At 40.4% G+C, this 17,673-nt stretch overlaps 1 protein-coding gene across 3 annotated transcripts in view; it reads right to left on the bottom strand.

Moving 5' to 3' along the window:
- Positions 1 to 17,673, bottom strand: part of TMTC1 (transmembrane O-mannosyltransferase targeting cadherins 1) — a 237,115-nt gene that overhangs the window by 91,796 nt on the left and 127,646 nt on the right. For all 3 annotated transcript variants that reach the window (XM_081129443.1, XM_081129441.1, XM_081129442.1), the window contains one exon: positions 17,008 to 17,197. In XM_081129443.1, the coding sequence (XP_080985569.1) occupies positions 17,008 to 17,197 (190 nt within the window). The remainder of the gene's footprint in view (positions 1 to 17,007; positions 17,198 to 17,673) is intronic.

Below are 17,673 nucleotides of genomic sequence, written 5' to 3'. Positions count from 1 at the left end.
GCGCATGCATAAACACACACACGCACACGCGCACCGCAGCCAGCAGCATGTGGGTGTGTGCTCACGAGAACAGGACTCCTCCCTGTCCCATTCAACAAAGACAACATCCACTGCAGGCTATTTCCTTCCACAGAGCCAGAGGAAGGCCCCATTACAGTAATTATCATCATCATTACTATTATCACATTTTCTCTCACCTCTAAACACGTTCAGATAAATGGCAGTGCATTTAGGGTGTGCGCATGTTCTCAGTTCTACATGGAGCAGAGTTACATTTCAATTCTAAGGATTTATTTGGCAGCTTTACGCCCTCGCTGTCTGCATCCTATTTATCAGTCTTCAGGGAAGGTGATGACTGTAAAGCTCTTCAGCCCTGGGAGAAGGCATTTGCTAGGCTGACAACTGGCACAGCTGAACACTTCCTAGGCCCACCTTTTCGTATCTGTTTACGGGTCTACTTCCTCCATTGCACTGGATTCCTCTGCGACAGTCACCATCTCATGTGAATTTTCTTTTTTTAGTTATAAAGTTATTTAATTAAATTTGTTTTAATGTTCATAAATTGGATATATAAAGAGTTTGCAGCAATATACCAGTCCCTTATACCTTATTTTATTTATCTAAATTTAATTTATTGGGGTAACACTGGTTGGCAAAATCATATGTACAACTCAACAAAACACCATCTACACACTGCATCATGTCCCACTGCCCCAAGCAAAGTCTTTTTCCATCCCTACTTTCTCTCCCTTTGCCCATCTCTACCTGTCCCCTACTCCCTTTCCCTCTGGCTATCACCACACTGTTGTCTGTGTCTGTGTGTTATATATATAACACAAACTCTCTATATATTTTATTAATCCCTTCACCTTCTTTCACCTAGTCCCCCAACTCTCCTTCCCTCTGACAGCTTCAGTCTGTTCCATGTATCCATGCCTCTACCTGGCACATAGATAATCGACATTCAACAAGCATGTGTTGTGGTAGTCAAGGTCAGTGATGAAAGCTGCATATACAGAGTGTCCCCCCAAAAATATATATACACTTTAACAGCTGATAGCTCAATTTTGAAAGTGAACTACTGCCTTTATAATTATTCAAAGTGTATGTATACATTTTTTGGGATACCCTATATATTACTGGGGTTCTCAAGCATCCCAACAGTTATTTCAGGGACTTGCTAAGGAAATCTTTTCCTTTTGGTACCCCTCGGAAACACAGTATTTGCAATGTTAATTTGGGGTGGAAAGCCCTCAGTCCTTGAGCATCCAAGAGTATCCTATAAGGGTCCAGCACAGTTGGCCACAATACTGAGGTTTTTAATCAGGACATATGCATACCTTCTGCCCTTCTCTAATTCCACTCATTGCTACTTTCTACTTCTAGGTCTTCTATGATCGTTTGATTTTTGTGCTCAAGGAAACGGAGTATCTTTTATTTTATGGAAATTCTATTTTAATTTTTTTAAGTATTTCAATTCATTAAAATATTCCATAATTTGTTACTATTATTATTATGTAATAGTAATTGTTATTATGGAAGTTATTTTTAATTGAGAAAGACAAATTATTTATTTAATCAATTGGAATCCCCTGTTGCTTTATTTAACTGCATAGTACTGTCTTCTTTCTTTTTTTTCTTATGAGAGGTTTGATCCGAATTCTAGTTATTGAGCTGGGCAGTGAGCTAGGCTCATTCGCTGGCTAAGTGATTCCCAAGTTGCAATCCTGCAATTTGTGCAAGTTTAAATGAATTCCAATTTAATCTTCACTGCAACTCAGTGGAGATATTATCCCCTTTTTAACTCTGCTATGTCTTAGACCTTTGGGTCCTTCACAAATAGCTGTAATTGCAATCAGCAAAAATGCCAGAGGGTTATTTTATTATTTCCATGAGAAATAGTCCTCAAGGCTGCATAGGCCTTGGGGTGTCTTTCTTGTAAAACTTGGGGACCTGGACTCTCATTGTGCCGCTTTGTACAGTTTTAAGAATTTTTTGTGGCCCAATGCCCTTATTGCTGTCCACAGGAAATGCATCAGTGAGTCTCCACTTGAACAAATCAGAGGCTCAGGTTCATTTAAACAGCATGAACTTTGACTCTGCAAAAGCCCCTGAGAGGCTCTCAAGGATGATGCTAATACAGACTGCATCAAATAGATGAAGAATTTGTCTCAAAATACTAGCTCAGAAGCCTAGGAGGACGCTTTCAAGACCAGAATGGGAAGTGCCCAGGCTAGAGGAGGAAGGACAGAAAGAGCTGGCTGTTTGGGGTCACAGACTTCTGTCTGAGCTGTGCACAAAGGTACCTGAAACTTACTTCCCCTGGGCTGCCCTCCTGTCTTCTTCACTCATCTGTTTTCCTTTGACTTTTATAGCCCCTCCCTCCTCCACCTCTGTCTGGCACTGGTTCCCTCTGCCTGTCTACAGACACAGCTCCTATCTTAGACTCCTCTCCATGGTGATGGCTCTCACCTGGTGCTGGTGACAATCCCCTCCTTTGCCTCAATAGGCCATCTGGTAGGTGCCACTTTGCATGTTGGCTCCACTAACCGTGCCCGTGTCACTGTGCATGGTCCTTTCATAAACTCTTCAATCGCCCCATTGTCTGTGCCAGGTGTTTCCTGCCAGGACTCTGGCTGACAGGTCAGCTCAGAGTGAAAGAGCATGGGGATGGAAGCAGAGATGTGAACTCCAAAGGAGGACCAGAACTCTGGCTCTCGTGAGCCCACTCCTGACCTGGTCCCATCCTTATACTGTGGTATTTCCATTCCATTTCAGCCCCTGGGTGAACCACCCATTTTAAGGCCATTGCGGTTATAGAAAATTTTAAGTGTTGTATAAAAACAGTAAAGTCAAATTCCAATCTGAGAGAGCTTTTTATCTGGCAAATAAAATGGAGATTAATATCTCAATAACTGGAAAAGAGAAAGTCTTGAAATTTTACTGCTACTGTGATATCAAAGGCAACAGACTGCTTGATTCAAACAACATCTAGAATCTAAACGCCATAACAGGATTGAGGAGGCAAGAGGAATTTTGGGGCAGTCTTGAGGGTAGCGAGAGTAAGAAAAATTGAAAGCTGATTCTCTGAGTCTCAGTCACTGCTGCCAAATCCCTCAGTGACTATATATCCAACTGGGGCCCCGCGTTAGTCCCACTGGACACAATGCCTCACTGCAAGAGGTTTAAGAACATTCCTCCTAGGACACACACACAATTTGCATCTCAAGGGGGCGCATGGAAAGGTGCTGCCTGCAATTTTTTTCTCCCTAGTCTGAAAGCAATGGCACAGGCTGAGCTGGGACAGAAAATGGCTTAGGTTCAAGATCTCAGCCACATAGCTGCCAACCCACACTCCACTTGGCTCAAGCTGGTGATATCATTTCCTTACTTTCATGTGCTTTAAAATTTACTCATAAATGCATGGGGAGAAAAGTTTTAAAAGGGGAAATGAATGAAGAAATTATACCCCCTCAGAGACAAAAGTAGATTTGTACACTCTGCGTCTCCTCTGAGCCAATCTAAACACGGCTCCTTCCCACGCCAGACTTTCTCCACCAAGAAGCAATGCCAGATGCACTAACGACCAGAGAGCCGAAGGCAGATTAAAATCAGAGCGTTCCTAAACAGCTTCGATTTCTGGTCTTTGGTTTTTTTGCATAGGGTTTTTTGTTTGATGTGCTTTTAATCAGCAGTCTGAATCTTCTTGCCAACACCAGTTCCTGAGATTGAAACTTCTTATCTCGCAAGAGCACACAGTTATGTTTCAGGGTTAAATCTGGTAGAAGAGTGAAGCTCTTGGATTGCTTTCCTCTAATTGAGAATAAACGAACTCCTAGCTTTATTTGGAAATGTATGTGACACTCTGCTGCATAAGTGTGTTTTAAATGTTTAAAGAAAAATCAAAGCAAAAATCTTTTAAAAGGCTCTTAAAAGTATCATGGTTCCAAAATATCAACCTAGAGCAACAATGCTATTCACTTAATCAAACACTGGTAAGGAGTTATGAAAATTAAGTACATTAGAAAAATGTTGTTCAAGAAATAATTTTCTGATTAGAAATGAAACTATCAAAGGAATTTCTGAAGAAATGAGAGAAGTCAGAGAAATGAGCTTTCTTCACCTCTATCTGTGGTTCTGAACAAAAATGGAAAAGGTACGAAAAGCTATGCGTTGAAAAAAATAGGGAGGAAGACCAGAGAGATGGAGGGAAGGAAGGGGAATGACAAGATCTCCTCTAGAGTCAGATTCAACTTATAAATTATTTTATATGTGCTGTGGGAGGGAGACATGCAGAGGAGGCAATAAAAGCCACCTGTTAAGTGGCAATCGTAGAACATGAAGGAAAAACAAATCTCTCCTATGCTCACACCATATGCCACACACACTTAACTTAAATTGTCCCACTACAACCTCATGATAATATTACAATGTAGGCAATTATCCTCAATTTTATAGATTAGGAAATCGAGGATCAGAGGGCTTAAGATACTAAGTTGATCCAATTAGTGAGAAACAAGGGTTTCAAACTGAGATCTGGATTATTCCTAAGCCTGTCCTTTTCTCACAGTCCACATGCCTTTGGAATCCAAAGCTAATATTAAGTGTGTGTGTGTGTGTGTGTGTGTGTATGCATGTGTGCACGTAGGTGGATATTTCAGCCCTTCGCTGCTTTCTGGTTTTGTCACAGAAACACACTGAGAGCAGATAAGACCCAGTAATTTGGAGGGTGCCAAGCAAGGCACTGCTGTGATCGTCTAGAAAATCTGAGCCCCGAGGCCTGTGACAGAGGGCAGGCACCGTTGATTCACTTTGCCAGATAAATGCAGGCACAAGTAGTCTACAGTGCACAGGAATCAGCAGGGTGTGTGGCACAGAACATGCGTTCCTTGTCAAGCGTTCTGTTTGCACGAGTGGTTTCAGATGGTCCATTCACTCTGACAACCAGCCTCTGGAAGAACAGGCATATATCCATGTCTACCACCCAGAACAGGGTAAGGTATGGCAATTTATTTGACTGATCTTATTGAACTGTTAATCAAAATTACATTTGAGAAGCCTTGAGAGGAGGACAATGATTATTCTTAATACAAGAAATTAAACACTGTGATGAAACTGCCCATTTTAGTCAGAAGGATAAGAGCACATTCCCATTCTAGTGACCACAGGGGCACAATGAGTAAGCTAAGTGGGTGGCTAAATGGGGCAGAGGCTTTCCAAATTTTAACCTACACTCGCTCTGTAACTTGGTACTGCTCTAAGCTTTCATTTATAATAGTCAACTATTTATCTATGAACTTTTTTTAAATCATTTTTATTTTTCAATTACAGTTGACATACAAATTATATTAGTCTCAGATATACATCCCAGTAATATTAGACATTATATAACTTATGATCATTCCAATACATCTCATACCCATATATAGTTATTAGAATATTATTGACTACATCCTCTATGCTGCACTTTACATCTCTATGACTGTTGTGTAACAACCAATTTGTACTTCTTAATCCCGTCACCTTTTTCACTGTCCCCCCAAATCCCTTCCCATCTGACAACTGTCAAAAGGGTCTCCGTATCTATGAGTCTGTTTCTGTTCTGCTAGTTTATTTTGTTTTTTAGATTCAAGTGTTGATAAATATGTATTTATTGTCATTTTATTGTTCATATTTTTTATCTTTTTCCCCACTTCTTAAAGAAGACCCTTTAACATTTCCTGTAGTACTGCTCCAGTGGTGATGAACTCCGTTAACTTTTTGTCTGAGAAGCTCTTTATCTGACCTTCAGTTCTAAATGATAGCTTTGCTGGGTAGAGCAATCTTGGTTGTAGGTTCTTGTTTTTCATCACTTTGAATATTTCTTGCCACTCCCTTCTGGCCTGCAAGGTTTCTGTTGAGGAATCAGCTGACAGTCATATGGGTGCTCCCTTGTAGGTAACTAACTGCTTTTCTCTTGCTGCTTTGAAGATTCTCTTTGTCTTTAACCTTTGGCATTTTAATTATGATGTGTCTGGCTGTGGGCCTCCTTGGGTTCCTCTTGTTTGGGACCCTCTGTGCTTCCTGGACTTGTAAGTCTATTTCTTTCCCCAGGTAGGGGAAGTTTTCTGTCACTATTTTTTCAAAAAGGTTTTCAATTTCTTGCTCTCTCTCTTCTCCTTCCAGCACCACTATGATGTAAATGCTGATATGCTTGAAATTGTCCCAGAGGCTCCTTACACTATGCTCATTTATTTTTGGATTCTTTTTGCTGTTCTGATTGGGTGTTTTTCGCCTCCTTATTTTCCAAATCTCTGATTTGCTCCTCTGATTTGTCTACTCCACTGTTGATTCCCTGTAAATTATTTTTCATTTCAGTTAGTGTAGCTTTCATTTCTGACTGGTTCTTTTTTATAGTTTCTATGTCCTTTTTTATGCTGCTGAAGTTCTCCCTCAGTTCATTGAGCATCCTTCTAACAAGTGTTATAAACTCTGTGTCTAGTAGATGGCTTGTCTCCATTTTGTTTAGTACTTTTTTCTGGAGTTTTGTTCTGCTCTTTCATATTGGACATGTTTTTTTGTCTCCTCATTTTGGCAGCCTCCCTGTCTTTGTTACTATGTAATAAGTAGAGCTGCTATGTCTCCCAGACTTGGTAGGGTGGCCTAATGTAGTAGATGTCCTGTAGGGCCCAGTGGCACCGCCTCCCTGCTCACCTGAGCTGGGCACTCTAGGTGCCCACCCCCTTGTGGGTTGTGTACACCATCCTATTGTAGCTGAGCCTTGATTACTGTTGGCACATCAATGGGAGGGATTTACCTCCAGGCCAATTGGCTGCAAGGATTGGCTGTGACCACTGTGGAGGATCAGCTGTGCTGGCCTCCCTCACCCCCATGGAGCAGGGCTTACTTCAGCAGGGCCAGGGACCAAGTCTGCAACCAAGGTACGTGCCCCTTGGCCAGAACTGAACCTGGGACCCTTCAGTCTGCGGGCCAATGATCTGACCACTAAGCCAAACTGGCTAGGGTTAGATTTTTTGTTAAAAGAAAAGATGTTATGTTTTTTCATACAGTGAATCACACTCACTAAACAGTATGATTCACACAGTATTGTCACACAAAAGACAGTCCTCCCCTCTGCAATCTAAAATGAATGAAGAGAAGAAAGCACAAAAATCCCACAGTTCTGCACAGTAAAGATCCAAATATTTTAAAGTAGCATTTTAAAAAGACTATACTTCACCATACTTTATCAAATAAATTACAGAGAAATGTTTGGCTTGCTTCAAGGTTATGATATATGAAAGTAATAAGAAATTTAGTATGCTTTGCTACAGCTAAGAAAAAAGTGAGATTTACTGGTACACTTGAGCTTCTAGAGAAACTACTATTAATAGCGGATTTGATTCCTGTTATCTGTTAATGTGCCCATCCAAAATCAAAGTGTCTTCCACAATCAAGACACCTTGCATGTCCTTGAATAAGACCCACTTTCTTGCTTCTGAAACACGTGGTGTTAAAAGTTGGATGGATCATTATGTTTCATCAGAAGTTGTTAAAAGCTCTTTTTCCAAATGACTGACTTGATTAAATAATGCTCTTCCTTTACCATTAAATGTGCATTCAAACAGCCTACTTACTACAGCTTAAAAGGGCAAATTTAATGGACTAATGAATGTAGCCAAGGATGGAAACAAAGGCCGTGTATTTTAAAATAGTATCAAATACTTGTAATTTTCTGAGTTCAGACATTCAAATACCCATTGTTTCATTAGGGCTGTTTTGCACCAAATAGCAACATAAATCTTTGAAATGTATAAAAGAGAGAAGCAGTTTTAAATGATCTGTATAAGGCTTGACATAAAGATACAAGTAAGAATTTGACCATATAATCCCTAATTGGGAGCCATTTTCCCTTGGAAAATTCTTACAAGGTAACGGGGGAGGGGGGGAAATGCTTTAGACAGAAAAACAAAGGGTAAAAGTATTTCTCCAACAAGCCTTGGCACTGAGTTATTCCCAAGAGAAGGCACCGTCATCATGAGCAGAAAACTAGAGTTCACTAGCCAGTCACCCAAATCAAAAGGAACTGTGCTCGCCCAGAATGGGGAGAATTTACTATACACCCCATGTGAGAACTCACAAGGCTGCTTAGAACACAGTAAACGCTTTGTGAAGTCCTCTAGTTAAAAAAAAAAGTTTAACTAGAGCTTCTGAAATGCAGATCTTTATTTAGGGTAACCTTACTTAATGGCCTGTATGATGCTAGAATGTGTTTTGAAAAGTGCTGGTATATGGTATGAGCTGCTCAAGCAGAAAGAAGTCAAACTTCCCACCTTAGGAGTTTCTGTTACTCGTCCCCAAAACTCATCTCGCTCTCCAGAAACAGACAAAGTTCCCTGCATCTCAGCTAGAGCCTTCATGCTACAGTTGAAACACATTTTCTATTGTTCATCCCTGGTAGATATAAGAGTTGGTCACCATTTTCCAGGTAAAAAAAAAAAAATCACTACACAATTAGAGAACTTTAGTAAGCCATCCATCAGCATAGTCTTGGCTCCAGCCAGAAGTCCTGCGAGCAAGGAGGTTCCCTGGCAGGTCAGAGGCATGTTTAGATTGCATCTGTGTTCAGAAGGATAATCCTCCCAGAGGTGGGAAGGATAGGGTGCAGAGAATGGAAGTAGAGAAAGCCAGCCTCTTCCAGGCAGCGACTGGGCTTTATTTATTTTTATTCTCTGTAGTCAGTATATTGCTTGGAACCAGTGAGTGGTCAATAAATTAAATATCTAACTTTTTATCTTACTGTTTCCTCTCCGAGTACACCATCCTGCACCTACAAATTCCCTACGAAGTTCTTTTGCTTATCTCTAAATACTCTACCAGCTTTTCAGACCAGTTTCCTTTTCCATCACAGCTCTAGAGGTGGCTGCTACGACTGGTCAGCCTACTCAGTCCCCTCTTGCCTGTGGGAGGCACAGAAAGTACAGGCGCATGGAGGGGACTGCGGGACACGCCGCCCAATTCATTTGCCTTGTCAAAGTACTCTTGAAAATTTTCCCATCCTAAGCAATGGTTGTCCTGGTAGAACATGGTCACTGATTACTCATTCATTCAACAAATACATATTGTTGCTGTCTCTTTATAGTTTCTCTGGGCATTGTGCTTATAGGCAATCACTTAAGGAATCTAGCCATCAATCACTTTCTGTCTCCCTTTTATTATCCAGACAGTATTCTACATTCTTTGGACTACATCAGTCAGTAAAACAGACACACACACACAAAATCTCTACCCTTTGAGAGGACAGAGAGAGAGAGAGAAAGAGAGAGAGAGAGAGAGAATGCCTAGGATGGGGTATCTGCAATATAAAGTGGATTGCAACTGTAAACATGGTGGTCAGTGTAGGCCACATTGGGAAGGTGGTAATTAAGCAAAGGAAATGAGGGAGTCAGCCACAGAACTCGTTTCATAGTAGGCAATGAGTTCAGGCAGGAACAGGAGAGATAATGGACTGGGGGTGGGTTGGGGCCAGATCATATAAAACCTTTCTAGGCCATTATAAAGACTAGGAGTGATTTTTACTTTGAGGGAAACAAGGAGCCATGAGGGACAAGCTCTGACTTTCATTTTTAAAGACGCATTCTGGCCACTGTGTTGAGAATAGATGGGACCACTGGCACAAAGGAGAAGCAGGGAGATCTGGTAGGCAGCTATGGCAATAGTCCAGGGGAGAGAGGATGGTGGCTTGGACCAGAGTAATAATAGTGAAGTTGGAGAAAAATTGCCTGATTCTAGATACATTTTGAAAGTATAGTTGACAGGACTTATTGATGGATTGTATATGATATTAGAGAGAAAGACAGAGAGGAAACAAGGAAACCACAAGAATTTTGGTTTGGGTAACTAGTAGAATGCACTGAGATTAAAAAAACAAAAACGCCCCCACTATCTCAGAGACAGTGAATGGGTAAGTTCAGGAGTTAAATTTCAGAATGTTGAGTCTGAAACCTCCATGTAGAAATTCATACCTTCCTTTCAGAACAACCCTAGGTACCATATATATTATTTCATTTATTCTTATTATATTTCAGCTTGGAAACAAGTTTTAAGACCTTATAGTCAACACGTTAATGTGTAACAGTGTAGACATAGAAACATTAAAGCTCTTATTACAAACTTTCTACTACTCTATGCTGCCTCTTTAGGCAAAGCATGTGTAAAAATAAGGAATTTTAGGGTTTTTTATGGGGGGGTGTGATTCTCTCCAGTTGTATTTATCACAATTGTCATCCCTTTATAAGGTCATTGGGCCTTATACAAATAGCAAATCACCTAAAGAATTTGGCAATCAATCACTTCAGTCTCCTTTGTATTTTCCAATACAATAATTAATTTCAAATGAGCTTTCTGTTTAGAGGAACTTATTCTAGCTGTTTTTATCTCTGGGAGTCCCAATTACATATTTCATGGTTTTCATAGAACAAGATGGAAAAAGATGTGCTCCTTTAAACAGAAATTTTATGATCTAAATGTAAATAGTAAGGACAAATGGTTGTAGGAGTAACTAAAATGTCTTTTACCTTTTTAAGAGTTTAATAACAATGAGAAGCATTGTATGGCTAAGTGGTATAATAAATTGCTTTTAAGAGAGTATGAATAATTCAGTTAAAAGAAATCAAAAGTTAAAAGTGAAGATTATCACTCAAGAAGTGGCAATTATTGTGAGTAAAGCAAATAATAATATAGGCTATACAACCTTGCTGAGAATCATAAAGCATGCTATCAAGAAAAAGAAATAAAGCTGTTACTGATGTCGGAAAACTCCTTTTTTTTCCAGTACACAACTAATTCTTCCATTAATAAATTCAGCAAGTCTTCCAACTAAGGTATAAATATCAGAGGGATAGGTAAATCATTTTCTTATTAAAAAGTGTGACTTGTGAAAATGTAACTGCCCTGTGAAGGCAAAGAATAAAACAATCTATTTAATGATGTGGAAAACTCCAGCCAGGCCTAGATCCAAAACCAAGCAGAGAACCTCAGGCCCAGCTGAACTGTGCATTACATGGAACCTGAGGAAGAAACATTTGCATAAGGTTCAGATCCAGCACAAAGGGATCAACTCCACAGGTGACATATTAATAACGGACACAAAGGAATGCCTTGGGAGGACTTGGTTCAAGGGCCTCTGATTTTCAGGTAGCCACTGAATTAGAAGTTGCATTTCTAGAGTCTCTCGTTCCAACACTCATCACCGAGTGGAACACAGAAATCCAGCAATGACAGTGGGTTTTAAGAACAACAAAAAGAAAAGAAGATGATTATTTCTTATATCCCTGCCTATTTTTGCTAAACTTTCAAATACCTTTAAAGACATCTATAATATTTCTATTGTTTGGTGTTTTAGGTGACAACTCCAATATTCATTTGTAAATAAGTCAGAAACCTTACCCAAGAATATTTCTTTCCATTGCTGTTCAGAGTGAGTGGATGGGAGAAAAAGAGAGAGAGAGAAACACTGATGTGAGAGAGACACATCGACTGGCTGCCTCCAGTACACTCTGGGACCGGAGCCAAGGATCGAGCCTGCAACCAAGGTATGTGCCCTTAGTCGGAACCGAACCCAGCACCCTTCGGTCTGAAGCCCAATGCGCTAACCAACCACTGAACCAGCCAGCTAACAGAGTAGTTTATGTTAGGATTCTACCCTTCTGTTACATTTGAACATACCTACTTCCAAATTCCAAAAGTAGCCAAAGCATTAAAAACTTGAAAACATTTTACTACCATTAGCTCATAGATCAAGAATTTAACCTATTACTTAGAATGGGAACTAAAAGGAGGTTGGTGGGGGAGGTGGGGTGGGCAGGAGTCATCTTCAGTAGCATTACAAGTATTTTTGATCATGTAAAGCATGACTGTACATTGACTACACACATACACACACACATATATATATGTGTGTGTGTATATATATATATATATATATATGTAGAATCAAAAAAGGCAGTCAACTGGATTATGTTTTTTCCCTGCAAAATAGAGACTGGAGCCTTATTGTGCTCCTGACATTAATCTGTGACAATTTTATGATGACAACAAAGACTATAAAGACACTTGTCAGGTTCTCAATGCTTTGCATGAGCCCATCACTGTGCCAAGTGTCCTAAGTGGCTTACCCTGGTTCAACCTCTGGTGACCCTACACTATGGTGCAGGAACAAGGCTGAATGAGGTGACTCACAGCCGGTCAGTGGCAGAGCCTGGCCTCAGCCTCAGCTCACTGCCAATCACCCCACTCCACAGCCTCCCCTCCTCCAGCCTCAGGACTCTTGATCTGGAACCTTGGGCAGTGCCCCTCCACGTGTACACCTGGGCTGCTTCCAACACAGAGGGGTCTGGCTCCTACCTGAGGTTTGTGGTGATGAATTTAAAGTAGACTACCAAGTAAAATTAGGGTGACAGACATAAGTCACAATTTGCATCACACAGAGCAAAGCAAGGGTGATAAAAGTATGTAGGAAAAAGCTGTCACAATGCCTCTTTAAATATGTTCCATTTTACAATGTGTTACAAATGTACCTTCTCTCTTTTCCAACACTGCATCCGGTGAAGCAGTAAGCTCATTTTCAAACTCTCAGCAGAAAAATGATAAAAACAATAATCTCAGCTTTGGAGCATGGCCTAAGGGCTAAAGTTATCTACAGCTACTGACCTGGAAAATCAAGACCCAAATAGCAGGGCATTATCACCATAGGTAAAAGGTGGCAGGGGGAGAAGCCAGCTGAGCACAGTGACAAGAGGCTGGATCAGCCGGGCCGGCCAAACCGGAAACAGAGAGGCACCCAGACAGTGGCTACTCCCATGGCACCGGTGCTCATGCACAGATGAACCCTGTCAAAATATAGTCAAGATCTCTTCCGTCAGTGATTACAATGGTCCCAAAGCAGGACAGACTGGATGGGTTGTAAATGGGCTCAAAAAAAATGAACCTTTAATAGTATGAGGATTTTCATGAATTGAGGACAGAAAAATGATGGAGAACATACAGCTTGCAGAGAACAGAAACTGAAAAGAGAGTGTAGTCCAGAAATTCCAAGGGGAAAAAAAATCAACTTTGGCTCAGAGCTATTCACCATTAAAGACAACCTTCATTCCTCAAGATCAATTTTATTTTACCACCTGGTGTATTAAAACAACATGCTTATTTTACCAGGTTTCATCATGGCCGTTCTGGAATTTAAAAACCACAGTAATCTATGTGCCACAATAATAACTTAATCTATTATTTGGCTGAACAAACTGCCAAATAATTTTTAGAAATCTGAAAGCCTGTTCCATTCAGTTGTGTGGATCTGTGACAATACAATGTTCTGTACCAGGGGTCAGCTAATTTATGATACAATGGCAGAACTGAATGATTGTGACAGACCGTGCGAACAGCAAAGCCTCAAATATTTACAATCTGGTTCTTTGCAAAAAAAAAAAAAAAGTTTTTCCGTCTCCTGGTCTATCCCATTATATTGTACTTTTTCTCTTAAGTTGCTCCAAGTCCTTTTTGAAATGAGCTAGAAATGTCAATGAGCAAATACTCTCTCTCCAGTAGTAGCTCTCATTCTATTACCTCCTTGTTGAGATATGTGGGGGTTTAACGAAAGAGAGATCTAAGGCTGGCAGTCGCTGTCTGCCCACTGGATCTGTGTGTTCTTTTATCCAGTATGTTGATGGGGGCTGTGACTTGGATTAGCATGGAGACTAATTGAGCCAAGGCTGGGAACAGACATGAAGGGAGATCCTGAGATGACTGCATCTCCCCTAAGTGAGCAGATACATTAGTTCCACCCCATCCTATCCCTCCACTTTCACCAAGATGTCACCCGTGGTCACCTCCATTGGTCAGTCTACAGATTTGTCCCCCTGTAGACGTGAAAATTTGACTTTTTTTCCAGGGCCCAGAGATATGGCCTGGATTTGTGCTGGTTTCAAGGGAATGATGTGGAAGACAGTGAACAGAGTGGGATAAAACTGTGACCACCCCCTCCACTAAAATTAAAAACAAAACGAAGCACTTGAAAGCCCCATACTTGGGGGAGGGGACCTCCACTGACTAATGTCCATTCTCATAAGACATCTCACCCTTGAGATCATTATTAGAAAGTGGGGTGTTATTAACCTCCCTCTTTTTCCCTCAGGTATTACTTTTATAAGTACGCCACAAGATTATAAAAAGTACAAAAATACCTTAAAATCTTAAGACACTCTGTGAGAATGTAACAAAGACTCAACAACAAATAAATTACTCTTAAATGTGACTTGGTGGTATTTCCTCTGTAATGCAGGACAATCACATTAGAGGACATGGGAAAAGGGCAACTATAAAGAGTGGGACCAATGGTACTAACTCCTCTAAACAATCCAAATCAGACTGGCTGCCTTCCTGATATACATCACTATTTACTGCAAGTCAAGAGTCTGATGTACAGTCTGAGTGAGTCATAAAGAAAAACCCAAGTGCATTCTCAGCCTATGGCTGTCCTGGTGCATAAACAGTCACTGCCCATAGAAGAAAACGGAATAACCAGACTTCATGATTTTAATATTCTTTATCTCTACTGGACATGCCTTTCAAGAGAGTGATTATATCATCACAAACAGTAGGAGCAAATTAGTTCACTTTCAAATTCACTGTTATAAAGAATTCAGTCTAGCCCTAGCCAGTTTGGCTCAGTGGTTAGAGTGCTGGCCTACAGACTGAAGGGTCCTGGGTTCGATTCCAGCCAAGGGCATGTACCTTGGTTGCAGGCTCGGCCCTGGTCAGGGTGCATGTGGGAGGCAACCAATTGACGTGTCTCGTTCACATCAATGTTTCTCTCTCTCCCTCTCTCTCTCTCTCTCTCTCTGTCCCCTCCACTCTCTCTGAAAAGCAATGGAAAAAATATCCTTAGGTGAGAATTGAAAAAAAAGAATTCAATCTAATAATGAATTTCTAGATTGTTCTCTACGTTATGCTACATAAACTCAAATGAATTCCTAGTGAGTGAAGGGTGAGGAGTGCAGGAGGAGATGAAAACGAGGCACAAAGTAAGACAAAGTCTACATTTAAATTCTTCAAGGTGCCAGGTGATAAACAATAAACTACTCGAGGTCTGAAATTTCTTATGCCATGGAACTAGGAAAAACGAGAAACCTCTAAATTAACCCTGCAGTTCCCTCGAGAGAGAGCAAACTCTGAGATTCTGTGGCCTGGCTCCTCGACCCGATCCCGGCCGAGCGCGTGTCCAGAGCCGAGCACCTGCTCCTGAGCTGCCCGCTTACAGGGACACTCCAGCGGGGTGTGGGAGGGGCCCGGGAGGGCATGCCCTCTCTAATGGTACCAAACTTAACTGACTTGTATAAAGAAAGAATTTGTTTTTGTCTTTAGTGAGTGTAAAAATGTATAAGAACAAATGTTCAAAGGAAGCCTACAGAGGGGTGATCAGGAAAGAACAAACCTGCTGTGTGTGTTTTATTACATGTGTTAATTACATATGTTAATTTGTAGCTTTGTAAAGTCCATTGTTAAAAATATTAATTAAAAAGTGAAATAAGTATAAGTACAGTTGTAACCAGTAGATTACGTCACCTTCCTCTAGAGCCCTAGTTGATAACAAAGATAACAAATATTCTATTATTTCAATACCTTTTATTTAAAAGACTGTCCTTTCTCCACTGAATAACTTAAGTAACTTAGGCAAAAGCCAACTGATCATGTAAATGTGAGTTTAAATATAGAATCTCAATTCTCTTCCATTTTCTGTTGACTATTTTTTTCTATTCAGTATTATTTTCCCTGAGTTTGGGTCACACCCTCCTGGGTTACATGTCCAGTAATCTTATTAAAAACTAGCCATTATATGCCATACCTGGTAGTGACTCTATTCTACTTTGTTCTTCTGAAATATGCTGGCTTTCCTGTTTTATTATCTGATGAACTTGCCTGGACTCAAATTGAAAAACTTGTTTTTCTGCAGAGAGCTGAATTTTTTGCTCAGGTTTTTTTGTTTGTTTTCTTTTGCCTGCATCTCTGGGGGATTTCTCTTGTGCCTGCATAGTCTGTGATCAGCCAATGATTTCAACAGAGGTTATACATGGACAACTTAAGCCAGTGAAGTGTTGTCTACCCTCTGCCACCCAAACTATGTATGGGTTGAAGAACTCATTCAAATTCGCAGCAAATAAGTCTCCCCAGGCTTTCAATTTTGCTTGTGCTCCCTCAGGAGTTCCATATACACATGCTGTTTAGCAGTCAGCCATGAATGTGAAGAGAGCACATTATCTCAGCCCTTATATAGCTCTTGCTTTTAAAATCACCCCCTTAAATTTCTAGCTGCTCTGATACTCTCCGAAACCACATCAGCCACCTCTAGCCAGTACATCTGTTTTTAACACGGGGGGGGGGGGGCGGGGGGGCGGGAGGGGGCATGAGAATATCCTCAGGCATCTTACGCAATTCAATAGCAATTTTTCATAAGTTACCATTTTCAAGTTCTTCGCGGTCCTTGATCATTTTTGAAATGATTGCATTCCGTAATTTTTCTAGTTTTATACTATTTCTTATGAAGTGAAGATCACCCAACCGAGGCAGGCAGCCTTCAGTGGAAGTAGAGTCTTAACCATAATTTAAGCACTTATGAATATATTATCATTATCTCATTTAACATTACATGAAATAAAAAAGATTATTCAAAAAATTAGCCAACCACAGTAGCAGGAGAAACATTTCTTGTATGCAAACATTAAATTTCAGATCTAATTCTACAGGGTTGGTAGAAATAGTAAAAGAAATATAATTAAGGTGACCATGGTCTGTTAACCCCACTAAGGTCTTTAAAATATACATTACCTACCAGGGAAAATTTAAATACATGAGGTTTTTTAGACAAAAGGGTAGATTCAGTTTAGACCCAGACCTTCTGGTGAGGGGGAAAAAAGCATTATTGAGTATAGAGTAGCCTTTTGAAATGCAGAGTCCCTTTACATTTTAGAAAATTACCTTGAAGGCTGCTAAACAATGCAGGCCCAGTAAGGCCATCACAACTGCCAGAAGGATGGTGGCTAAGTTCCGTGTGTCCCAGATGGTCTCTACCAGAGGGATGCTGCCCACCTGCCAGTCATAGCACAGGGTGACAGGTGCAAGCAGAAGCCACATGTTGAAGGCCAAGAGGTAGGAATAGGTGAGGAATCTACAAAGAGAAGAAGAATCACTGAAACATAACTCAAGATGCATGACATTTTGTAAACATTCATTCACTGTTTCTATTAAATTGCCAACATTATCCTACAGGAAAAGACAAGGTAGTATGGAATTTCTTTAGTCATTATATTGAACATTTTGGAAAATACCTAATAGTTTCTAGTCACTGTGGTAGACGCTGGCCTTTCAGTGGTGAGCAAGTAAAGACCTAGATTCCATGACATATACTTTAAAAGTATCATGCAGATAAATACATAATGACCTGAGATAAATGTTAAGAAGGGAAAGTTTGACGAAAGCATTTGACAGGAATGCTGCCCTGTTGCCTATGATTCCCTGGGTAAGAGACGTCTGAACTGTCCATTTTTAATAGTCCCCAGAACCCTGGAATAGATATAAAAATATTTACTTATTTTAATAACAGATTATCATCTTATAGCAAGTTGATTCTTATTGAATTATTTC

This window comes from Miniopterus schreibersii (assembly GCF_964146895.1).
Source record: "Miniopterus schreibersii genome assembly, chromosome: 2".
Classification (NCBI taxonomy): Eukaryota; Metazoa; Chordata; class Mammalia; order Chiroptera; family Miniopteridae; genus Miniopterus; species Miniopterus schreibersii.
The sequence above is the reverse complement of the archived record's forward strand: the minus strand, read 5'-3'. Positions and strand labels throughout refer to the sequence as shown.